This window comes from Vanacampus margaritifer, chromosome 1 (genome assembly GCF_051991255.1).
Source record: "Vanacampus margaritifer isolate UIUO_Vmar chromosome 1, RoL_Vmar_1.0, whole genome shotgun sequence".
In the NCBI taxonomy this organism is placed as follows: Eukaryota; Metazoa; Chordata; class Actinopteri; order Syngnathiformes; family Syngnathidae; genus Vanacampus; species Vanacampus margaritifer.
Window position 1 is genome coordinate 54,621,623 of NC_135432.1, and position 25,897 is coordinate 54,647,519.

At 40.1% G+C, this 25,897-nt stretch overlaps 2 protein-coding genes and 2 long non-coding RNA genes across 7 annotated transcripts in view; 1 reads left to right on the plus strand and 3 right to left on the minus strand.

The window, feature by feature from the left end:
* Positions 1–4,614: 4,614 nt before the first annotated feature.
* Positions 4,615–7,332, minus strand: LOC144040455 (uncharacterized). Its single transcript, XR_013289746.1, has 4 exons — positions 7,180–7,332; positions 6,950–6,988; positions 6,479–6,574; positions 4,615–5,506 (listed from the first exon to the last, which is right to left on the minus strand). It is a non-coding gene; the product is annotated as an uncharacterized LOC144040455 (long non-coding RNA).
* A 1,387-nt stretch (positions 7,333–8,719) lies between these two features.
* Positions 8,720–10,671, minus strand: LOC144058933 (uncharacterized). Its single transcript, XR_013295522.1, has 4 exons — positions 10,564–10,671; positions 10,024–10,065; positions 9,301–9,414; positions 8,720–8,941 (listed from the first exon to the last, which is right to left on the minus strand). It is a non-coding gene; the product is annotated as an uncharacterized LOC144058933 (long non-coding RNA).
* A 186-nt stretch (positions 10,672–10,857) lies between these two features.
* On the plus strand, positions 10,858–13,878 carry LOC144040718 (galectin-8-like). Its single transcript, XM_077555169.1, has 8 exons — positions 10,858–11,140; positions 11,275–11,363; positions 12,118–12,328; positions 12,403–12,522; positions 12,597–12,623; positions 12,771–12,859; positions 12,941–13,106; positions 13,178–13,878. The coding sequence occupies exons 1-8, from the start codon at positions 11,102–11,104 to the stop codon at positions 13,325–13,327; spliced, it is 891 nt and encodes a 296-aa protein (XP_077411295.1). The 5' UTR covers positions 10,858–11,101; the 3' UTR covers positions 13,328–13,878.
* Positions 13,879–14,400: 522 nt separating this feature from the next.
* Positions 14,401–25,897, minus strand: part of zdhhc14 (zDHHC palmitoyltransferase 14) — a 30,025-nt gene continuing 18,528 nt past the window's right edge. For 2 of the 4 annotated variants that reach the window (XM_077554896.1, XM_077554812.1), the window contains exons 5-10: positions 25,465–25,605; positions 25,282–25,330; positions 23,683–23,785; positions 21,770–21,879; positions 20,635–20,740; positions 14,401–17,327 (exon numbers count right to left, since the gene is read on the minus strand). In XM_077554896.1, the coding sequence (XP_077411022.1) occupies positions 16,857–17,327; positions 20,635–20,740; positions 21,770–21,879; positions 23,683–23,785; positions 25,282–25,330; positions 25,465–25,605 (980 nt within the window). In that variant the 3' untranslated portion in view covers positions 14,401–16,856. Of the gene's footprint in view, positions 17,328–18,239; positions 18,263–20,634; positions 20,741–21,769; positions 21,880–23,682; positions 23,786–25,281; positions 25,331–25,464; positions 25,606–25,897 lie in introns of all 4 variants that reach the window. The other 2 variants (XM_077554981.1, XM_077555053.1) reach the window with 2 other exon arrangements.

Genomic DNA, 25,897 nt, shown 5'->3' on the forward strand with positions numbered 1-25,897 from the left:
TACAGCAACCAGAATGAGAAAACCTGTTTTCACAGATTTTTGGTGAATTTTTTTTTTTTTGCCCCTTAATTGTCTTCTCTTTTGCCATGATGACAGATATGATATGAGAAGATGACATTTTCAGCTGTAGTAAGCAGTGGTCTACCATTTGCAGCTACTACAGCATTCAAAATGTGAAAAACAAAACAAAACAAACAAACAAAAACAACAACAAAAAACTTAGATTTTTCCCACATACTTCACCCCCGGAATATGTCATTTGTGGATTGTCCCTAACCTGGACGATCAAGAGTGAATATCAAACGTCGACCGTCATCTTGTCATACAACTTGTTTTGAAGCCTGAATTAAACCGGGGACTCCAAAGACCCAACTACTGTGTATATATATAAATATATATCTCCACTTTCATTTTCATTATGAGGTCAGAAAAAAACCCTCAACAGTACTTGTATGCAACTTCTTTTTATACAGCACTGTTCTACAAATAAATAACCCTGTACATAACATAACAGCCCCTGAATGACCTCCTTTAAACATAAACACTTCCTGTCACAAATTCCTTCCCCTCTCGTCCTCTCCTTATATGGTGTTGTTTTGCTCACAGCAGCCTCTGTGGTCAGCCCACATCATGATAACCTCAGAGGGCCTTTATTTTTCCCGAAGATAATCCTATGCAGTACATTCAACCAAATACATTGACATTGCATAACTCATTCACTGCCATTGACGGTTATAGACGTCAACATTTCATTTGAACTATTTCTATTAGTTTAACTTTTTTTTCTCACTTTTGTTAACAAGAGTATGAAAACCTAGAATTGTTTTAATTGTACATTTAGAACAGATATCAAATTAGTGATTAATAATGAGTTAATTAGTGAAGTCATGCGATTAATTACGATTAAAAAATGTAATCGCCTGGCGCCCCAAATTTTTAATAATCGTTTCTTTTTTTAAATCGTGTCAGGCGATTTTTTTTTTTTAGGTTTTTATACTCTTGTCAACAAAAGTGGAAAAAATGTGAAATAGAAATAGTTCAAATGAATTTTTGACGTTTCTAGCCGTCAATGGCAGTGAATGAGTTAAGTGATTGCTAGGCACTCGTGTAAGCTGAAGCCTATCGCAGCTGATAAAAGAAAGTTCAACAAGTGCACTGATATCAACATCAACAGTCCAATGTCTGTCGGGAAATTCCACAGCCCTCCCTTTCACTTTTTTTTTTTTACCTACAGCTGCTTCTGGACTTCAGTCTACGCATCATGACAAAACAATCTTTGTTCAGAATGTATGTACAGTCAGTATACAAAACATTTGAACTGTAATCTATTAGTTATAGAAAAAAAATCCCACTTAAATAGATTGCAGGTACATTCATAAAAAATGCGGATTATTCTGCAGGATTCTTTTTGGCAGTTTAGTCCTTCCCTGCTTTCAAATTATTCTGCCTTTGAAGCTTTCCTGGAGTCAAGTAGATAACTGGTCACATCGGTCTTTAGGGTGTATGCTTTAAAAAAACAAGAACAAAAAAACAAACGAGGCAGTGTGGATGGAATTTTTTATTTTTTTACCCGGCGAGGGGGGGAATATTCCGTTTTAAAAATACGTGTGGATAAGACTTTAGTTTGACTTGTTTGGTTTTGTTACATCCTTCAAGGACGTATTCATCTGTGAGTCTATTTTAATTTTATCAGATTGTATTTTTTAAACAATCTAAATATGCACTTCCACTGACGGCATCCAAACATTTTATCAGCCTACTGCACACACATGTACCTCGAAGATTAGGATTGCCAGCGGTTTCCTTCCACTGGAGCCACTTGAGAGTTCTCACAGTCTTGGCTTGGAGTTGGTTTGATGAATGATTGTTTATTAATGCAAGTCTCTGAAAAGCAGTGTATTTCTTTATCAATAATCTAAGACAAAAAAAGGGGGGGCAGCAAACAATATCAGCTAAAAGGGGCGGCGATGGGGGGGTTGCGCTTCACTCAACAGCACAAACTGACATGCCACGAAGAATCTGCCCGCATCAATCAGTCATCCTTGTCAGAAACCGGCGACTTCCCACCATCGTCACTCTTTGTTTTCTGCCTCATTTGCCTTTGACCTTGATTTCTTAGGCTTGCCCACGTCTGATGCAATGCACAAAAAGTTTGTTGCAACTAGGGATAGACTGATAATCGGCAGATAATCAGCGCCGATATTCAGCATTTTATGAATATCGGCATCGGCCTCTTTTTTTTGTTTTGATGGCCGATATATTAAAAACTGTTATTTTTGCTCCAATGGGCGCTTTTCTCCTCCGTCTGCTCTGAGTCAGCGGCTGTTGACTCCCTGCAGCATTGGCCCGCCCACAGCACCATCTGATTGGTTGTTCGTGCAGTGCTAACAGTCAAGAAGCAGCAATTAGCGGATATTAGCCCACGAGCTAACGGCTAGCTCGCGGATTAACGGCTATTACGTTAGCCGCAGGCTTTTTAGCGGTTATTTGGGAGAGTTATCCCAGGGTTAGTGTGTGGGTGAACAGTTAGCCCACGAGCTAACAGTTAGCTTGCGAATTAGCACCTATTAGGGAGTTAGCGTGCGGGTGAATGGTTAGCCGGCGAGCTAACCCTTAGCTCTCGAATTTGCGGCTATTAGCTCGTGAGCTAACCGGCTAGCTCGCGAATTAACGGCTATTACGTTAGCCCGTGAGCTAACGGTTAGCGTTAGAGTTTGCCAAAGTTACATAAGCTAAAAGGAGTTCAAAAAGATAAGAAAGTTGAAGAGCATTCAGACATGTATTATAATCAATTCTGAAACACACAAGAAGCCAATGGAGTGATTTTAAAATTGGTGTCATGGGCTCCCGCCTGCGGGGGAGAAGCGCACTTGACTTAAGATGAAATATAAAAACATTATTCAAACAGCTATAAGAAAAAAAGTGGAGCGCAAAACACAATATATGCTGTGATGTGAGCGCATGACTACGGCGCCGGTGATGTTGCAAATGTAAGGACAAGTAAAGTTGTGCATGTAAATGATGGACTGTGATGGGAAACAGTTCAGTTTAAAAAGATAACAATCCAGAAATGCCAGCATATCCATGCACGGTCTGATAAAAATCTCACAACGACTATTTAATTTCCTGCGCAATAAAGCGGCACCTTCATCAAGAGGGTCATTGTCAAAAGGACATGCCATATCCGTGACAAAAGTGGACTTTGCGCTCTAGACTATTGTGTATTTACGCAAAAACACGCCGCAGCGGACTTTCTGAATGAGGAAATGAAATGTCGTGTGTGGCTGAAAGGAGGCGGGGACAGGTAAAAATTCGAGTTTCATTGTGAAAAACCTGCCACCGATCAGGTTAGATTCATGGACACTGTTACTACGGTAACTGACCGGGAGCTTAAATGACCTCTTTTTATGAAACAGGCTAGAGCTACCTCTTTCTCTCCGGTTGCATTTACCTGCCTTTCTGAAACGGAAGACGCAGAGTTCCCCACATTTCAGGGTTTCTTGACCCAGGGTTCTCACTAAACTTGCTTTGTGAAATACACCCCAGAAAACAGGGCATGAAGGTAGGTGATCAGATTGGTGATAAAAGCATTCATACATTGCGTTAGCATTGCCATGTTAGCATCTCCATGTTAGCATCTCTGTGTTGGCCTGACAGAGAAAGGGGTGAACACTGACTATATTCTTCAGGTGATAAAACACTATTTTTGTTCAATTTTTAATATGTGTTTATAGTTCAAGGTCTCAGGAAAGAGCTGGACATTAAGATTAGGAAATTAAGCTCTCTTTACAAGCGAGGTATGCAGGAATACAAAGTTTTATTTTCTGTAAAATGAAAACTATTCCAATAAATGACAAGGAGCCTTTGGTTTAACTTTACTTTAAACAAAAACATAATCAACAAAAGATATGAACTACTTGGAGGGAAATATTCTGATAATCCTCTCAGGCATTTTAATTTAACCTAAAAATTTATTCCGATGAAGGAGTCTTAAGTACTTAGGAGTGATTACAGACCATTCTCAGAGACCTCAATGAGAGGAATTTTCATTTTCATATAAATCTTACAAGTTTACTTGAGTATTTTCTAAATTTGAGTAAAAAAAAAAAAAAAAGGAAATAAATCACAATAATCAATTTATAGATTTGCATCAGGATTAATCGGCATCGAATCGAATCGTGACCTATGAATCGTGATACGAATCAAATCACCAGGTACTAGGCAATTCACACCCCTACTGTACAGGGTATAAATGTGAACAACATAAATAGAAATTAAAATAGGAATTTTCTGTTTTTGTAGTTTGGGAACAGATTAATTGCATTTACATTATTTCCTGTGGGAAAAAATGTTTTGGAGGTTGAACAATTCAGAGGAACGAATTATGTTCAAATTGCGAGGTACCACTGTTTGCTTATATTGATTGCCATATTGTTTTTTTTGGGTGCCACATTTCAGCTCAATTGTGGTATTAACATGGATACAATGATTCATTTCATGAATTCACTGTCATCCAGTGTTTAGAGAATCTCTCCTTTCTCTTCTGGCTGCCATTTTGTCCCGTAATTTCACTGAGGGGCAAAGGCTTGCGAGTGTTTGCCAAGGTAGCAAATGTTCATTTTTCATGTCAAGTTTATTTATATAGTTCTTAATCACAAGAGTCCAAAGGGGCTTCACACGCCCACAATTGACAAATATTAACAACATCCTCTGAGTCAACCACAAGACAAAACAGAACAAAAAAAAACATCAGGGGAAAAATAACTAGACAAAGGTTAAATGCTTCCAATGGTGTCGATGAAACCTTTCAGCTCCATTTCAAAACATCCGATGCGAGGATGTTCACAGTGTAACTGTAACCAAAGTGAAAAAAAAAAAAAAAGAAGTCCTGCTGGCAAACTAGGGGAGCCATTTATTCAGTCAAAGTGAAATACTGTACTAGGAAAACAATTGGTAACATATGCATCAACTTAAATCTATTATTGAAATGCAAACTCCAAAATCAGACGATACAAAACGTTAGGCACGTTGTCTTACATGGTATAACATGGAAATAAATACATGCGAGAAAAAAAAAGAAAAAGAAATGAAGTTGCCGTTCCATCAAGGGAACTCTCCTTCAACTTTGGCGCAGGATCAAATGCAGTATTATACTTTAGTATGAAAAGCAGATACAACTAGATGGAGCCCATTTGATCCACATGCGACTTTTTTTTTTTAAGATTGGGGAAAGAAATTACAACCAAATGACCTGATGAAATGAGAAAAAAAAACCCACAGTAAATATTCTGAATTTATTGCTCAACACAAACCTGTGCTACCTTTAACGCAACAAGCAGCATGAAGTGATGCGGCGAGAAGAATCAGCCCTCATCAATCAGCCATCCGACGACGATTTCCCATCATCGTCTTCGTCTTCAATTATCGTCTTCGCCTTCGTCTTCGCCTTCGTCTTCTGACTCATTTGAGTTTGACTTTTCCCATGGTTCCTTAAACCTGTTCCGTCCTGTGAAAGCGAGAAGTTTATCTTGCACAAAAAGCTCAAAAAGTTTGCATTATGTGCTCGAGCATTCTTATGTCATGCTCATCTGCAGCAATTTTATGGTCAGTTGTAGTCCCGCCCCTTGATCTCAAGATCACATTGGCCAAACTTGACATATGACACTTTGCAGACAACGAGGCTGTAAAATAGTTGTCACTATAGAATATTTTTTTTTTTATCGATTAATCAGATTCATTTTAATTTTGCATTAAAATGCATTTCCCCCTCCGATTACTGTTTATTAACCAGTGATTTGTTTTTATTTCATATTTAGTATTTGTATAGTGATTTAAAAAAAAAAGGGGGGGGGGGTTGATGTACTATGTTACAGGTTCAAGTCATTGTTTTCCAAAGTAAAAACAGATGTTTGCAAATGTCTTATTTTGATTAAGCGCAGAAGATAATCAGTCTTCTTTTATGCAGGACTACAGAAATCAGCTAACAATTACTGTTGATATGCTGAAATCAGAGGATTCGGACAATTTTAAACTAAAAAATGGCTCCAAACGATTACTCGGTTATTGAAATAGTTGTCGATTAATTTGATATTCGATTACTTGTCGATTCATTTTGACAGCTCTACTGTAAAAGTTGCCACCCGGCAAATGTTACCGTACTGAACAAATATTAACTCACATGTGTTTCGTAAATTATCCTGAATGGAGTCGTAACTTATTTACAGAATATTATGCAATGCAAATGATTTGTAACGACGTTTTCATTTGTGATTAATCGATTTGACTCAATGTCCACTGAGCTACAAACAAATCGGATATTGATACGAAGCATCTCCCTACAAACAGTGTTTAAGGTGATTGTTAAGGAGTGGCTGAGGTGCCCTTGAGCAAGGAATTGTTCTGTGCAGTTATCAGCACGTCATGCGTTAGTCCAACTGACTACGCAACACAAAACAAGACAAGTAACTCAAAAGTGTACCTTCAGACGATATATTGTTATTCTCCCATAATTCGGATTGTGGGTTTCTGTTATAACCAATTGTTGTGTTGGCCCGGCCCATAAAAAGAGAAATTCCTGTAAAAAAAAAAAGAAGAAGACAGAATTCAGAGATTAAAGTGAGAGAATATCTCTCTCAGGAGTACCCATTGTGAGCAGCTCCATTGTGAGCAGCTAAAGTGTTAATCTACTAATTGGAAGGCATTTCAGTCATAAATGGTCAAATAAAAAGCTTGCTGTAAAGTTATTTTTGGGGGGGAAAGTTCCATATTGCAGCTTTAATTAACAGCAACAACAACCCTACTGGGCTTGGACAAAGACAAGAAAGGCTCAATACAAGCAATGAATGTAGAGAGGAGAAGCTACAATGGACCCGATGTAAGAGAAATAGTAAAGAACATAATAAAATGATGTGTTCCTGTAGTGTTGACGTGGGAAAAAACAACGTCTTACCCGTGAGGGCTGTCAATCCAGCACCCATAAGGTATAGAGCTGAAACACAAGATAGACAACAAACAAGGAATGCAATTTCTCACGATTTCCTTCCTGAATTGTGGTTGAATACATTCAACAAACAAAATATATGTTTATCAAATGTCAAATTAAACTGATAAGGCTCAGCTTGACACTTTAATGATTTCTAAATGAGGACAAAACAGGAAGCAATGACAGCATTTTCTCACCTCCAATCCCTATAAACAATCCCATTTTGTCTTCTCTTCTTTTGGTTTGCTCAAAATGGCGTGCTCTCAAAAGGACTGATGCCTTTTCCAAAGTTGGTGTTCCAACTGGCTCTTGTAACTGACTGTTGAAATAAGCATGCCAGAAGCCACACCCATCGCCGGTAGTGCCCGCCCAGCACTGACGTGAATAAATGACTGGATAGCCGAGAGCCCATACACGCCCGTGCAAGCCGTTGAAGCGACACCGCGGCCATTTTGCTCCTCCCATCATTTGGCCGGGCTGGGAGGGTGGGTCACAAATTTTAAACAAGTAAACGTGCGGCTTTGAAGATCCCCTTTTTCTTTTATCGCTCAGTTCCTTAGATCCCAATATTAGATTTGGCAGAGGCATCTTTTGTTGAATTAAAGTTACAATTCTTTAATTTAAACATTTCTACAAGTTTTCTCCTGTAAACATCATTAAGCATATAGTTTATACATGTTATTAAGGCAAGTTGGAAAATGTCTGAAGTCGTCTTGCTTATGTTTTACAAATTTAAAACATCATAAATCATGCCGTTTCTACTAAGTACGGTCTCAAACGCGTTTCTTGGGAGGAGTAATATGGCGGCCTCGCGGCTTCAAAAGCCTTGGCCTATCGGTTATCCAGTAATAGTTACAGTCCAGTGCACCCTTGCTTGCAGAAAGACCCTGATTGGGCGGAAATACAAGCACTCTTATTGGTTGGGCACAGCTGTCAATCAAAGTTAAGTTTCATTTCACAAGAAACGAAACCTATTCGAATAAGCCCCGTGAGCGGGAGGGGTGGAAAGTGGGAGAGAAAGTCACGAGTGTATTTAAATGCCTCAGGAAAGAGCTGGACATAAACTCAGGAAATAAAGGATGAAAATGAAGGAATGAAATTGTGTTATTCTATGTTTTTACTAATTGTGTGTTTCACATAAAATAAAGTATCTATTAAATGAATAGTGAGGTCCTGTGTACTTTAAATGTGTGGAAACTTAGGGCCACTTACAAAACATTCTGATAAAGCACTGGTTATTTTTGCAACATTTTAACTCAATTTTGGTATTAACGTGTGTAAAATGGTTCATTTTGTGAATTCACTGTCATCAAGTGTTTGGAGAATCTCCTGCCTCTTCTGTCTGCCATTTTGTCTCCTATCTAGCTGAGGGGCGAAGGCTTGCGAAGGTACCATATGTTGATTTTTCATCATGGTTTGTAAAGTTTTAATGCTCGTTTTTTCTTGTTGCCAATACATTTTGAACATGTTCAAAATACTCCTCTCTTAAGCCGCTTTAATGCTCTTAACAGATCTAACCATCTCATATTATTGTGCACAGTGCAGTTTGTGCAATGCAACACTGGTGCACTTTCCCTGACATTTATTGTAACAGTCCAGTATTCATAGACAAAGGTTAAATGCTTCCAGTGGTGTCGATGAAACCTTTCAGCTCCACTTCTAAACACCCGATGCCAGGATGTTCACAATGCCATGTGTCAGTGTAACTGTAACTAAACTGAAGAAAAAAAATCCTGCTCACAAACTAGGGAAGCCATTTATTCAGTCACATTGAAATACGAGAAAAACAAATAGTCACATTTTCTTGACCTTACTTAAACACAAATCCACCATAACCCATGGCACAGTTTGGAACAAATACATCAGTTGAAATAGCGGGCGGGTTTTAGGTGTTGACTCAGAAGAGAGCCATCACAAGGCCTGCGACAGGAGCGGCAGCAGCGCTCGCACCAGCTGAACCTAAAATCAGAGGTCCCACTTTAGAAATTAGACCAAAAATCAAACACAATCCTAACCCGGCATGCATGTTTTTTAGAATGTTTGTTTTTATTTGTTCATTTTTCCTTTCGGACAATCATAGAGACAATTTACAACATTCAATGTGAGAGAATGCCGAAGAAGGAAAATGTACAAACTCCGTGAAGGATGGAGATTTGAACCTGGGACGTGCAAACCGCTAGATCACCATGCTGGCTAGACAATGTGTACGAAAATAACTTTTTAAAACTTTAAAGGCAGCTCATTAGAACTTTTGAGATTTACAAAGACTATGGGTTTGACCACACAGCCACTCAATAGGTTTTTACAGGTATGTATACCTGCAGCTGCTGCTGCTCCAGTCGCTGCTCCGGCGTTGATCAGAGAAGTCACCGCCACTGCGGCTGGGTACCCAATTGTGGCAAGAGCAACAGGTGCAAAAATCAGAGCCCCTCCTGGACAAGAACGACAGTCAAGCGACTATATTCGTACGCGAATACAGTGTTGCCCCAAAAAAATCTCACATCACATAAAAACCTCAGAGAAACGTACAAAAAGACATTTGTTAATTCATACAATAATATTTTTGTAAGTTACGTGCACAGTAACAATTATTTAAATAATTGATTCATCTGAATTAATTATTGATTTAAAACATGGTTTAGCATTAAGACCGTTTTGACTACATATTCAACAAAATCTGGTGACTGCCAGACAGGGAGACAAGGAGCACATAATGAAAAGGGGAAAAAAAGGGAAAAAAAGGGAAACAACCACTCACTAACGGTGCTCTCTGGAGTGCAACTATTTCATGAATTGTGGTGTATTGTTATCTTAATTTACTGGGCATGTTCACTTTAAATGAAAGCTATTATTCTGTGGCGTGAAGGGCAACAGGTCCATAAGAGCATGTAAGCTTTCTGCCCGTTATTGTATCGTTTTTAGTATTATTTTGGGGCAATAAAAATAAATGGCAAAGCTCCCTGCAACACACACAAAAACTCAAGGATAGTAACATCAGTGAACTGTTCCTTGGCGTGAAGGGATTTTTTTTTATTTCTTACCTGCTGCGGCCGCTCCGCCTGCTGCAACAGCCAGTGCTGTAACTGAAACACAAAATGAGAGCAACCTTCAGTTGGATAGTGTTAGGAATTCTTGGGCTAGTGTGCAGTGAAAGCTGCAGCATAAGAATATATCCGTCTTAGTTTAGCCAAATTCAAAACATTTGTCCTGGCTGGTGATTTCAATTGATTCACCGTTTGTCATTTGTGTACACATTGAGCTAAATTTATGGAATAAACACTTTTAACTTATTTACATAACGACCCAAATAATGTTTACATTTTATGTGGATTATAGAACAATTGATTCAATACACAAGGCTCCATTTATTTCAACACACTGTATATTTATTAAAAAAAAAAAAAGTGCCTCGTGGAAAAGGCAACTTGTTGCAAACTACTTTTGCTACATTACTACCACAGCACATACGTTCACATTTTTCCGCTGCCCAGTGAGTGTCATTAAAGTATAATTTAATCTACACGTTTGTCAGACGACAAAGATTAAATCTCAAAATCGAATAAAGCAAAACTATTACTCACGAAGTCCCATTTTGTCTGTGTCGCTTTCACCGGTTCGAAGAAGTCTTTCCCTCAGATGACGCAGCAGTAATGAAGTTCAGATTCTGAGAAGCGTACCGGAACGCTGTGACGTTTACAGTAAATGTGCGCTGATTGGTCAGAAACACAAGATGCATCTCATTGGCTTTGAGGACTGTCAATCAATGGTTAGCAAATAGGAAAGAAGCCAAGGGAATTGTTGGGTCTTAGTTTGATTTATTTTCGAACACGTTCATCGTTTTAACAATTAAGAGTTAAACGTGTCCTTTAAATCATGTTCTGCCGGTGACACAATAATCAGTGGTGGTTTATTGAAGGTTGACCGCTGTTACAGATGGCCTCTGTTGTCTTTAACAGGAGCTTTTGGTCACGTGTCAAATGTGCGCATGCGTGCCTAGAGAGGCTCGCATGTTGTCAATCGAGCGTTGGGTGAGCTAAACAGTGACATTTAACCGCAGAACTAACTTGCGCTATTGTTTTGTCTCGAAGCAATTGTTTGTAGACCGACACCAGAAGCTCCATGTCGGTGGCAAACGCGAAGCTTAGTGTCCTGAAGCCGGTGAGATGCCTATTGCCATTATTCTTGTTACAGTATTATGCCCCTGTGGTAAATGTCTACTGTAGACGTTGTCGCAAATAATGCAATGCGAATGTCGTCATTTCCCAGTATTAAGTCTGACCTCTCCACCTCAGGTGATCCCATATACAGGATCTATACCTGGAGGCCTGCATCCCGGAGAGATCATCATCATCCAGGGCACTGTACCTTCAAATGCTGACAGGTGAGCTCTGATAAACACAACAGCATTTACATGCACAAAGTCTAACTCAGCCTTCCCAGCTTTTAATGAGCCAAGGCACATAGTTCACAAATGTGGAAGCCGACATTTTCGTACACAAATATTTCAAAACACACTGTTGGAGGATGCTTTTTTCCTCCGCGTGTTCGTTTAATTTCGGGTCGTGAAAATGTTGGTTATCCAATACAGGCTGGAGACGATGAACAGTTCCTTCAAAGCTTTTATTTGCAGAATATTCCGGGCACAAATGAGTTACAGACAACGGCTGTAGCAGATCACTAGTGCGAAGGTACAAACACCTTCAAACAAAATGTCACAAATCTGGATCCATTTGGTAATGTACACCCTGCCATCTAGTGGGAGAGTTTAATAAATTTACACTGTGCTCTTAATATAGCAGTATGTTTATGATTGTGGTTGTAGTTTCAATCACAATAAGCTTTAGCTGCATGGGAGGAAGCATCTTATGGTACTTCCTGGCTTTTTTTTTTCTTTTCTAGTTTTTTTTCCAACTAGAAGGCTTTGTGCCAATACTGACTGTACATAAATCCCTCATGTACATTTTGGAATTATGGCCAAATAGTTCAATCTTGGTTTCATAACTCACAACTATAATAACACACATAAGGCTTCCAATCTTGCCGCCCTACCCCGCAGTACTGGTTTATGAAGAAGATAGGTCGGATCCACAGGGAAAAAAAATGGTGTCATAATTTGCCGTACGTGTTCTATTGAGGTTTCAGATCGACCTGTCCTGCGGCGGCAGTACCAGGCCGCCTTCTGACGTGGCCTTGCACTTCAGCCCTCGCTTTAAGGGCTCGCCCTGCGTGCGGTGCAACTCCCTGCTGCAGGAGACCTGGGGCCAAGAGGAGACGCTGCAACAGCTGCCCTATAAACGTGGGGCCCCATTTGAGACCCTCATCCTGGTGCACAAGGACGCCTTTAAGGTCAGAGATGCCAGAAATTGATTCTCAGTGCTGCATATTTCTATTTTATGACAGCATTTTTTTTTAAACAACAGGTAGCAGTAAATGGAGCTCACCTACTAGAATACAAACATAGAATCCCACTAAATAGGATCAACACATTTTCCGTGTCTGGGAAGGTCCAAGTGCAGGCTATAGGCTACATCCCAAACTCTGTAAGTTGTTTCTTGTCCTTACATGTCTTGAGTTTGCCTTCAATGTGACTTAAGTTGCCATTTGTCACTCTTAGGCAATATACTCAGAGTCTGGTGACCTGGTGAGTTTGCCCCTCTGCGCCACAGTCCTATAAACATTCTGTCATTCTTTGTCATCGCCAATAAAAGTTGAAGCTCAGAATGAAATAAAGACTGTACAGTTGACAGGGTTGCATTCAATTTTCTTCTTCTTTCTATTTCCCCCTTAGAGCCTCCCATATAAAGGCAGCATACTAAAAGGCCTAAGCCCTGGGCAGCACATAACCATCAAAGGACAGATCAGCATGTATCCTCACAGGTAACCTGCACGATGTTGACCTCTGTCACCCCACGCAAAAAAGCTAACTGGCCAAGTCTTGCCGCTCCAAATGTCTCGCAGCGTGACCGTGAACCTCTGCAACAGCACAACGCAGAGCATTGCGCTTCACCTCAACCCTCGCATGAAATCCAGCACGTTCATCAGGAACTCGTACCTGAATGGATCCTGGGGTCAGGAGGAGAGGGAGTTGCTCTTTTTCCCTTTTTCTCCCGGGGAGTATTTTGAGGTAAACGGCACCTTGTTTACGTCTTGAATAACAAAGGGCTTTTTGTTGAGGAGTGTGTCGTTTGTTGTCAGATTCTTCTCCTCTGCCAGGCACATCAGTTCAAGCTGGCGGTGAACGGCCTGCACTCGTTTGAGTTCAAACATCGGGTTCAGGACCTGAGCACCATCAACCTGCTGGAGATAATGGGAGACCTGGAGCTCATGGACGTCAAACTGTGGTGATCCAGATGGCTGCTTTTTTTTGTGTGTGACTTCAGTCTTATATGCGTCACCAGCTTGTTTTCCCCATTATGTCACAAGAATGTTAAAAAAATTGATGTGTGGGGCATATCATTGACAAAATAATTTTGTATTATGCCTTCTTTTTGCATTTAAGTACTGTGTGTATATAGTCCTTTATTTTTACTTGCCAGGACAGAAAATAATCTTAAAATGTTACTTCAAAAACATTTCCTTTACAGTTAAATTGTGTTATGATGGAGACTTGTTGCACCATAAATTTAAAGTGACCACTTCAATTCTAACAAACAGCGAAAGAGGAAACCCATGTATAATTTTTTTTTTTTTTTTACATGTTTATTCTCCTATATTTTTGTGTAGAAGCGTAAAGAATAGCTGATGGAATGTGGGACACTAAATCTGTGCTCTGTCTTGATGAAGAAAAAAACATGTAAATACAGTGACTGTTACTCATTTTCAGTCTCATGTCACTGCCATACCACTGTTCTTCAATCCTAATTAAGAAACAAGTACAAATATAATGCTGAGTGTAATTGACACTGACCATTTTTGTAATTTGCAGTGGCGTAGGACAATCATATTGGGGGCTTTAACAGTTAGATGAATCAAGGGAACAATGTTTTTCACACTACACTTTGAATCACTATGACCAAATATAACAATCTTATGTTTCCCTGCTGCAAAGAAGACCACATACGGATTCAATTATAAAATTACCAACAATCAGAATATGCAGTGAATTTTATGGACTCAGGAACATGTCCATTGTTGCAACGGTAAAACGTGTATGGAACAAATTCAGTTTTTGGCAAATGGCTTGTCAAACTGCACCACGCTTATTCAGCCACAAGGTGTCAGACGAGTACTACAAACTAACGACAGCCGAAGAAAATGGAACCACATAGCGATTGTTGTAGCCTTCTCGTGTCATCCCATTACCGTTTTTAGAGTGTCGACTCGAAGAAAAGAAAAATGCCCTCCAGGACGTTTAACAATCAATGCCATAAGTCGGGTGTTCTGTTCTCACTGGACAAGTTAGGAACTTCAACAAACTATTTGCCATCTGATAAAAAAAAAGGTGATTTATTTATATCCACAGGAATTATTTTTTTTAATAACCTTGGTACAATACAACTGTCATTCCCCCCAACATAAAAAAGTAGAATGATATGCAATAGAGTGACATCAACCATTGTAACTGCTGAGTGTGTACATGGGGTAAAACAAATAACTGTCCAATTCGAAACGGGCAAAAAGGCGCAAAGCTTGGTTTATGCTTGATACATGCACGTTCCATGCGGAAATGAGACTGGCTGACACCACTTTTGCAGCTCTGTGTCACAGACTTGTATATGATTGAACCGTCAACAAGAAAGACCCTGGCAGCTGAAGCCAGAGGGCGGCCATCTTACGTTGCCACATTTACTGACAACTTTTGTTATTTGTGAGTGTTTTACGCTAGCATCCCTGTATGGAGTCATGAGAGCGAACTTCACGGTTTACATCGACCATTCAGTGTATGTTATCTCAATGTCGTGAATTGTGACTCCCAGAGGTTTGCATTTCGCAGCAATTTTTTTCCCCGATGGGCTTTACGTTCACATGATTGTTGATGGCTCTGACAACATGATGCAGACAAATTTTTGAGTAGCACCCATAGGTACACCTTATTGACAATTCCCAACTTAGATTACAAGTCAAAATGGCGGTCAATTCGGTGAAAGGAAGCTCTCTGCTCATTGAAAATCTTTGGACTTTGGGGTTGTTGTAATTTGATTTGTAAGGATTTTTTTATTTATTTTAAAATGTGATGAAATGTCTTTTTAACTGACAATCTGCCTGGTTAGAATGCTACTCACAGGCAAAAGGAATACAATACGCATTTGCATTGTGTTGCATTGCAGAAATATCAGTAATACCCAGAAGATGTTCGGAATTGTCAATAAGTCTTTTTCTTATCAATGAAACGTACATGTAACGCTTCTCCCAGACTTAATGGTACAACTGTACGTCATACACTGTGGCATTTGGCACTGTAGAGGCAGAAAATAACATGAAAAGAAATCAATGTATTCAAGTTAGGCGTCCTTGGTGAGTGGCAACGTAAGATGGCCGCCGGTGGCGTCATATCTCCCAATGGCAAGTACACAACATTGATAGTCCAGTCTGTGCTCTGTGCGGGTTGTCCCCTTTGTTAGCTAACATTCTCCCAGACTATAGGGGGCAGTGAAGAGAGTCTACAGCAGGGGTCTGAAACTTGTAGCTCGGGTGTCATTTGGAGCTGACGTGATATTTTGAGGCCTAGACTTGACAACATAGTGCAACCCCCCACCTTTTTAAAAATTGTTTTGCAGTGTTCTTGCCCAATTGTGTGTACGTTGTGTGTTTTTTTTTATTTTTATTTTTTAAATCACTTATGGGTTGCCATATGTAACAGAGGAAAATGCATCCTGTCACCCAGTCCCAGTCGCGTCTTTTTCAAAACTTGCCATGAAGTGAAAGATTGATGACAAGAACAGCCAATTTCAAGAAAATTTGAGGTTTTTAAAATGTATTTATTTATTTATTTTTTAGCACAGGGGCCACCCTGACATGATTTGAATGCACAGAGAAAGTTACCGTGCTCAAGAAATCAGATGTCATCACTCAACTAGATATGCTGAGAAGTATGCAAAGTTCCAGGGAGATGAGCGAGGATGGGGTTGCCAATTTTGTTCCCCTTCTCAACAACTTTCGGTTCTATCCAACCATTTTCTTAACTATTACTAATGAAGACTGGATTAGTTGTACTTTCTTTGAATATCCCCTTTTTTGTAAAATACTACAGCGGGCCCCACATAAATTGAGTTTGAAACTCTTGTTCTACGGTGTATGAACAACACTTCACCACAACAGTAATGAAAAAGTATAAAAAAAAATTTTTTTTTAATAAACTTCATCAATAATAACAATTTACAGAAAACATGTGGGACCGTCTGCGGAGTTACAAATTTTTGTCGGTGTGCTGTGTGGAAAGTTTGGCAATGGGCAATGTGGATGCCGCGTGGAGAGGTTTGGTTGCTGAAATGACATCATTTCGCTCCATGGACTTTGCAGATGCATCAAGCAAAAACCAAGTTTAAGACTGTCTGATGCCCCCCCCCCCCAAAAAAAAAATACAGTGAGACTTGTGATTTTTTACCAAAAATGTCAAGAACCGTCAAAAATGTATACATTTTTTGCTTGAAATGTCTGAGACTAACAGACATACACCACTTTGGAAAACAAACCCTTGCGCACATTAGAGACATTTCCCATCACGTTCAAAGGGAGCGAGAAAAGTGTCGACACAGCAGAGAGGTTTTGGCAAGGTGTTGGCTGAGGTGGCTTGCACTCACTCGGGTTGTGTTCATGCCCCTTTATCAGCTTTGGACTTCCAACCATGGCACTGGTGGGAACCTGAAACCCAAGGTGAGTGCTCCCTTGCCAGAAAGTGGCACGTTTTCGGGGCTGTGTTCAGTTTGTTTGGTTATCAGACAGAGCTGAGCTTGACCAGTCCTCTGACAGAGTCCTCGTGCAGCGAGTCCTGGCTAGCCGGAATGTAAAAGCCGGCCTGCACGGTGTGACTGTGACCCAGGGGGCTGTTGCAGGGAAGCATACCTGGGGGCGAGGGCATGTCCTCTGGCGTAAGAAAGTGGTGGTGTGCCATCTGGTCCTTGAGGGGGCAACTGTGATTGTGCGAGTGGCCGTGCGTGTGAATGGGCAGTACGTCGGCGGACTCCTGGCAGCTAAGGCTGGCCGTGGAGGTCGGCGGCGTGGGCTGCCCGAGGGGGAGTGAAGTACAAGGACCGCCCAGACCGAGCGAGGTGCGGCTCGGGAGTGATCCTCCGTTTTCCGGGGAGGCCGTCATGATGACTGGCTCGCTGCTCTGCTGCTGGAGGAGAGGCGTGGCAGCGGCCTGCAAAACGAATTTAGTGCTCTGAATGCACTGGTCTTGGTCACACTGAAAATAGACGAAAGAGGTCCGAGGAAGAGCGGGCGAAGGGGAAAACGGGGACATGGAGGCAGATAAGGGAGAAGAAGCCAGAGGGAATGATGATTGGAGAGGGGAGGAAAAAGGAAGGAACAAGATTTTAGTACCCTCATTAGAAGGCTGGGCCCACAAAGAACCTGTACACCAGGAAAAAGCTCAAGTTGAAAGGTCAGTAGTTGCTTATTTCTCCGCTTTACACCTCTACAAGTGGCGCATGGAAACAGGTTTAAGGTATGACCATTCACACATTCATACGGTGAATAGGCTTGTGAAAACGTGGAAAAATTCCGGTAAATTGGAAGGAATTTTCTGGTAAATTTCCATGGGAAGTTAAGATGGGGAATTTTGGAAAAACTCCAAGTTGGAACCTTTCCATGTACATTACATTTGTCTGAATTTGTGGGAATTAATTTGACACGTTGGGTAATTTAATGGAAAGGTAGCATATTCAAGCAGTAATATACGAGCAGTCATCCGTACAAAATCGATAGCTCTCCTTGTCCACATCCAAGGCCATTATCGTACCTTAATTACATTAGTGCCATATTGGGATTTTATTGGTGGTATATCTAAAGCTGGTCTGCAACTAAAATGTTGGCTTGCAACACAAAATCCCCCCACCAAGCGACAGCTCATAACTAAGAACTTGTACGTTTGGGGAACTAGTAATACATGACACAAATATTTTCCCAGTGTGAAAACTCATAGTTAAGTCCCATAAATTCCCATGGAAAATGTAAAAATTCCTGAAATTCTGCAACCCTAGCCGTGACCCCAATGAGCCAGGATGGCAGTAAGCAGCTATGAAGTCCAGCTCCAGATGGTATCAGGCAAAAAAAAAACAAAAAAACCCAGAAAAAGTAATTTATATATGGCTCTCACCTGTTTGTCTCGGTCTCATTGACCTAAAAGATGAGATTGCAGATGTTTAACTCGAAAGGCATGGTCGGTACTCCACCTACGCTGTTTCTCGTTGTCCAGTTTTGGTTCGGCTACATGACTCAGCAATGCCACCATAAACTTTATAATGCCTCACTAGCCTTTATAAAGGTCTACAGAATTCACTTCTACACCATTCCATATCGGCAGGGCCCTTATTAATATATATTGTATATTAAATATTTATAGTATTAGCAATGTTGTTTGCACAACAGCGCAGTATTTTCATTTTGACTGTTGAGGTGTGCTATATTGCTATTCTAGATCATATTTGACTATTTTCCACTTTATCATTCAGCTTTGCTAAACGACAGCACAATCTGATATTTTTTTTGTAATTTGTCACTCTGTAAATAAAACTGTCACTACATTATTGTATATTTAGCAATATAGTGCCAAGACAGCACAGGGAATAAATCAAAAGTTAAATAGAAATAAATAATCTGTCAATATCACACTTAATGATTAGTTAATCAAAGAAAAAAAAAAGCACGACACACACATAAAATGATACCGTCACAGAGTTGCCACCATGAACAAGCCCCCACACGACGTGGTTCGACTTGGCTATTTTTTGTTCCGGACCTGCCAACATTCAGCTTGGTGGAGGGTCAGAGGACACCGCTAAAGATCTGTGCTTGTCTGACAATCCTGTCTTCTGAGGTCTACAGACAATTGCTTTGACTTCATGTTTGGTTGGCGCTCTGACATGTACCGTCAACTGTGGGACTTCATCTATAGGCAGGTTTCAAAATCATTTCCAACGTGACGTTGTTTTGGGTGTACGTCACTCGACGTGTGCTCTTTTTGCGCACGAGCGTCGCATCACGGGCGCGTTGCGTTCACATTAGATGTCGCATTTGTTTTCGGAATGTGAACGGTACCTAAAAAGATCGAATGTGACAAAAAAATCCAAATTGGGCATCACGCCCTGCAGTGTGAACATAGCCTTTGACTCTTACTATTGTAGTTCACCTTTTGCAGATTTTTTTTGCATCATATTTATAATCATGAATTATTCTCTATTATTTATTATTTTTCCCAAACAGACTGTCACTGCAGGCTCATGTAGCAATAAGCGCAAGCCAGCAGGAAGGAATGCTTTAAAACATATCATGTGCAAAGTTTGACATCATTTCACGCTTAAAAGAACTGCAAAAGTAAAACAAACAAACAAACTGCAAGCATGTCTAAGGTCACGTAAAAATCGTTAGCTAATTTAATATAGCCTACCATTGCTAGTTAGAACAAACTGCAATCAGGTGGTTAGAATAGAGGCATATACATTACATTTGACATTTTATTGAACGCAAGGTAGCAAAAATAAACATAAGCATATTCTCCTGCCAGTGGCCTCCATTGACGCCGTCACTGAACAACACAGTGGCTGATGTTTAGCCGGTTAACAGCCAGCCAATTCTCTCAAATGATCATTTGATGACTTTCATGTCACTTAACAGGCCTGGTCAACCTTTTGAAGGTACACGCATATTCCACATCACCAGTAAGGATGGGTATTATCGTTCACATTTAAACTGGTTTGCTTCCGATACCCGGTACCATACTCGACTGTAACAATTTTAGGCATTTTAGGGTGTGTGTTAATGGTAATTAAATGTTAATTTGTTTAATAATAAAAAAATATTTATTTTTCAAAAAATAAAGTGTAACAAATAAAACAACATTAGGACTTTATGACAAATGAGCCGAACAGGATAGAGTAAAAATAAAGATATATTTAAAAAAATTTTTTTTTTTTACAAATAGTAAAGTATAAACAATCCAAACAATAAATAAAAATATTATAAAATGTGAAGCAGAGTTATTTGCAATCAACTGCACAAGGAATGGAGTTACACAGTAATACAAAGAAAAATAATAATTGTGTTTATCTTCGTTCCTTGTGCAGTTGTTTTTCAAGAAAACTAAGGCCTGCCGTGCGATGAGTTTGAACGCCAGGACCAAAAAGTAAACCTGGAATGTAACCACGTCGATAAAGAAGGGATTACGATATACGTAGTGTAAATGTGCCGGTATATACTGTAGATATATGTACACACACACATGGACACACACACACAAATATCCTGCCTAGACAATCAAATAACTGTATACTGTATGTGCATTTATTCCTTGAAAATCCACAAAAACAATGCGAAAGGGAATGCGATTACTTTGTAAATGACACAGCAATAACTCCACTCAACTATCAGTCTACATGTAAACATTGGTTAAATCATCCATCTCTTTGCAAGAAGCCACCCAAAATGCCGTTTTTATGTTCTATACGTCCCTCTCCTGCAAGTCTGACAAAAGCCGCATGTAAACAACATCTTACCATGTGGCTCTGTTGAGACTGTGTTGAACCGTACACAGTGATGCCATTGGTTGGCGGTGCCAGCTGCGGCGTATCGAGCTGGATGAAGCCACGTCGGTCAATGAGACTATAGGGAGAAAGAAGCCAGGTGTTATTAGCTTCAGGATTATGAGAACATCTCTCCCTTGTATGGAGACCCCTGGAACCCAAACATTTAAGAACCCCTGCTATAAAAGCAAAGGAGCATATTAACAGTGAGAGTGAGTGTGAGAGTTAAGTCCTAAGCAAAAAGAAAAAAATGCAGCAGGTCATCCCCCACCGGCGCGTGTTTGGGGTTGTGAAAGGATGCGTTACTTGCATAGTCTGAGGCTGAGTCGCTCCACACTGGTGGCCCAACAGTGCAATAACTGTGGCCAGCCACAAGCATGCAGCCAGAAGGCAGCCACCTGCACCATGACGTTTCTCCTTTGCCAACCGCCACTAATTACTGATGAGTCATGCCTTGCGAGGGCAAAGCAGCTAACTGCAAAGAATGTCACGAAGATCCCCGTACTTTCTTTGTTTTTCACAAGATGAGTATGCATGCAAAAAAGACATATTCCAGAAGGCATTTATGCTCCCAACTCGCGACTGTGTGTGTTTGTTACTGGCTTAATGTGCATATTGACATCCATCCTCGTGGCTATTTTTCTCCGAATGGGACTACAGACGATATGAGGAGATAGCAAGTCTTTTAATTATGTGCAGGTGGTCAAGAAACTTTTTTAACTTTAGAAATTGATGAATGCTGTAAAAAGGCATGACGTTGACATTTACAAATCAAATGGATGCACGAATGTAGCCATGGCAGTCGAGTCTAACGTCTCTGTCTTTCTTTTAAATCACATGGACAGCATATACTGTAAGTGTGAGATTGAATCACTCTTACAAATTTTGATCTGAGATTTGTTGAGGACGTGCTTGAAATCAATTCAGCTCTCGCAGTCATATTAGTGGCTATGCAGGGCAAAAAGACTGCGGGCGACTCAACCCAAAGCAACTTCTCACATCAATTCAAGGGACTGCCAATCCCTGAGAACTGAACATTTCTGTACTGCTGCAAACTGTAGATAATCATGGGACAGTTATGATGAATGTTCAGTGATAGACATTGTACCTTGGTGGCAGAGGTCCACACAGTGCTGCACAGCAATTGGTGACAATGTTGCCGTGGCTGTACGGATTATAGTTGTCCTTCCCTCTTTTAGAAGACCAGGAACCTTTTATCTGGAGGAGACATCAGTCACAGCTTTAGCTGGCTCAGAGATCATGTGTGCGGAGTAGACTTGCAGTTTGTGTCAATCCTGGCTCAAGCTTTGACAGGCAGATAAATAGACTGTATAATAATAATAATAATAACTAGAAAAATTCCCGCGGAAATTTTGAATGGGACTGCTGACTCTTGTAAATGAGCTGAACAGTTTAAAATTCAAACCACTGGAATCGCTCAAGAAATGTGGAAGTTAACCATAATCAACATCAACTAAAAATATCTCACTGTTCCTTTAAGAAAAATGCACTTTCACGCACACACATTTGACTTTGTAAATGAGCTGAACAGTTTAAAATTTAAACCACTGGAATCGCTCAAGAAATGTGGAAGTTAACCATAATCAACATCAACTAAAAGTATCTCACTGTCCCTGAAAATGTATTTAAAAAAATGTAAATGAGCTGAAGAGTTTAAAATTTAAATGACAAAAATCGGTCAAGAAATGTGGAAGTTAACCATAATCAACAGAAACTAAAAATATCTCACAGTCACTTTAAGAGCGCACACACATTTTTGACTTGGAGCCGTCACGCGCCCCATATTCCATTGAGATTGTATGAGAGACGCACCCCTTGAACAAAAGCCTCTCACGACTTAACGATTCGAGATACAGATTCAAGAAATGGCTCGTTAGAACGGCAAGGGTTTGGGGAACACGAGCATGTTCTCATTTTTTTAATCGGATGAAAAATGACCAAATGAGAGCAGGTTGAAAACTTATGATTTATCATAAATGAAGAGCGAAAGGCGCCTGAATTTAACATGGAAGAGATAGGCGAGTTCGTCCGACTTGTCCTCGCATAAAGTGAAAATAAAGGTACTAAATGACACCTTAGCCAAATAAAAGTTAGTTTGTCTGAAAGAAGACACTCGTGACTACAAAATGTGAGAATTTGATGTCTAGTGAGCAAAGATTGTGGCCATGGTGACGAGTTGAAGTGAAACTTTTGGAAGTACATTTATTTGTTCCCGCCACTCTAAAGTTAATTGCTCCACTCTGGCACTTGCAATACACAACAATGGGAGAAGGCTATTTGTCTGCTGTTTGCTCACTGTCTTTGAACCCACACAGAGGGGAGAGCTTACATTCCTTAAAAAAAGATTTTGACACTGAGCTAAAGATGGGAAAAATTCCTACAAAATGAGCAAAAATTCGTATCGGTCGGATAACGTATGCGTGCGCAGCGTGTCTTGGAAAAAGGTGCTTGATCTGTAATTTGTTCCCCCTTTCTCCATTCATTTCCTATGGGAGTTTTTTGGGAGTTTTTGGGGAATTGCGTCGCCATGGTAACTCGGAATTCCTAGAAAAGTAATGCCGCACCGAGTCAGATCGAGCCGCATCGTTTGATACCTCATTTGTCCCGGTGCGATCTACGGTACGGGCCGCATTTAAGCGGAAAAATCCGTGGAAGATGATATAATAACCGCAATAAACCCATTTTTGTAGGATAGTAATATGTGCTGCTTGCTTGCTACGCTCAGCAGTCCCATAATAATAGCTAATTATTTATTATTATGGTAACATTTTAATTAAGTGGGCAAGCTGTCATCTAATATGTGAATGTATCTGTTTCTAAAAAATGCAAGAGGCATTCCGGCACTGTTCTGTTTAAAAAGCAAATATTTGTGTAAAAAACAAGACTGTAATTATATTTGTCAAATACATATACATATAGCTGTAAATACAGTAAATAATGTTGCAAATAATGCAAATCAGTCATGTAAGTGCACTTACGTCTATAATATCCTCTACTTACGTCTTCGTTGGTGGTCTGGTTGGAGCTGATAAGGTACGTATGGAAGCCTGAAAGGCCAACGATAGACCACACAGAGAAGAAACACACCACCACCTCCAACACGGTGACACAGTGCAGTCAAGGAAGAATTCTTTCTGGACTAAGTTCATGAACACTATGCACACAAAGAAACACAAAAATGGACAGTGCAGCATGGACACGCGTGGTCACACGGCCAATTGATAGCTAACAAGCTAACATATTGACCTATAGCCTGAGGACTGACGTCCTCTTGCCAATAGATCTTTGTTATCACCTCACTTTACTAGGAAAGCAGAACATTGTTCATTTGCTGTGCTCCACGTGAATCACTGAGCTTATGAATGCAGTGAATACATTATTGCCTTGCAACTGACCTACAATATCGTAAATCATAGTGCATTCTGCAATACCTCAAATGAGTTCAACAAAGAGGCTAACAAAAACATGCGGCACAGAAAAATCCCTGCAGGCGTTTTGAAGCTCACCGTTGCGTGATCTATACATAAATAACACACATCAGTCTGTAAAGACTCCTGATAAATCTAGTTGACTGTCTCTTTCTCTCCTCTCTTTCACATAGTCCTCAAACCGCTGCACTCTTCTAAAGGACATATGGTAACATGTCCACACAGTGCTTTTCATCTTGTGAAAAGAACTGCCATGATTATTCAGTATTGACGCCAGCACACATTTCATTCAAGTGCTGCTGGACAGGCCCAGCTCAGCTCAGTTTGTCACTCATGTCTCTGCCAGACAAACTGTTATGGCAGCCAGTCATTGAGAGGATGGCAGGAAAAGAGAGCTCTGGGTGCTCCGCTAGATTTGACAGTGGTTCATGTTCTTGGCCTTTGGATTGGATGTGAACCTGCTGATGAGGAACTACTTTAAGTGGATGGGAATAATGTCCCATTATTTCATAGAGATAAAAAAGAAGGTGGAAGATATGATGAACATTAATAGTGTTGACTCGTGAAAAAGAAACTCCATTAGTTTGGTGGAAACAACACTGCAATGACTATCCACTTCTGGCAAAGCTATCAAAATGCTACTTATGTATACCGGGTACAAGGGTGCCTGCTGAACGTGTATTCTCTCCAGCTTTTGTTTTTGAACAAGAATCTTTCTGTCCCTCAACGAAGCTAGTCTAGAATAGTAGAATAGCGATAGGTTAAGTTTTAGGGGAAACTATTATGCTAAGAAGCTGCTGTTATTGCACATTTAAGAGTTGCTCATTCTTTTGGAACATTTGAAGCCCTTAAAGTTGAGCTCTGTGACAGGAGTTTTTCTTGCACTCCTGTGTGTCAGGAACAGTTACCGTAACAGTTTCTGCACTTTTCAAAAATGACAATTGAATAAATGTAAAATGGTGTTTAAGTTAAAACTTTGGAAACACATGACTGTTTTTTAATACATATTTTTATATATTTTTTTAAATACTTCATAATATTTAAGTATCACTGTGCCTTTGTATAAAATAATGTACAAGTAGGAGTTAAGAACAGCAGAAGAGCAACATCTTATTGGGGAAAACAACATTTGACAGTATAAGGCAAACTTTAAGTTGCAGTGAAAGGATATCTGGCTGGGCTAGCTTTAACAGCATTGAGGAACCCACCTCGATGGGAGCCTGTAGAAACAGAGAGGAACAGGTTCCATAAAGAAGAGTGCAGTTGTGTTCAAAATGGTATATGAAATGATTAAGCAGCTATATAACATACATATACATTATTTACTTTGAGTGCATTTGTGTGTTTTACTCACTACGTAAAATGATGTGTGTGATGACAAAGGAAAAGATGAATATAGTGAGGAAGGACAGCGAAAGGATGAACATGTAGAAAAAGCGGTAGTTCCTCCTTCCCACGCAGTTCCCAACCCAGGGACAGTGGTGGTCAAAACGCTCTGTGTGGATAGGGAAAGAGTAAAAGCATGAATGCAGGACATTTTTGGGTTGTCCACTCACAAAAGATTTTTGCCATTCTGGGCACCACATTCTCTATTTTTAGGGTTATTGTGTAATGGGGGGGGGGGGGGGGGCAACATTTGCCCTTTGTCTCTTCTGAATGAAATTGTAGTACAGTATGCAGTATATTTTCCAGTTGCCAAGAGGTATACAATGTTTAAATTTAAAAAAAAAATCCAAAAACGTACATGTGAAACACATTTACGAAACAAATACACATTTTGGAAAAAC

Coding starts and splice junctions, on each gene's coding strand:
- LOC144040718 (XM_077555169.1), top strand. CDS start 11,102: ATGTCGGTGGCAAACGCGAAGCTTAGTGTCCTGAAGCCG. Junction 11,141..11,274: donor AGCTTAGTGTCCTGAAGCCG/GTGAGATGCCTA, acceptor TCTCCACCTCAG/GTGATCCCATATACAGGATC. Junction 12,624..12,770: donor ACTCAGAGTCTGGTGACCTG/GTGAGTTTGCCC, acceptor TTTCCCCCTTAG/AGCCTCCCATATAAAGGCAG.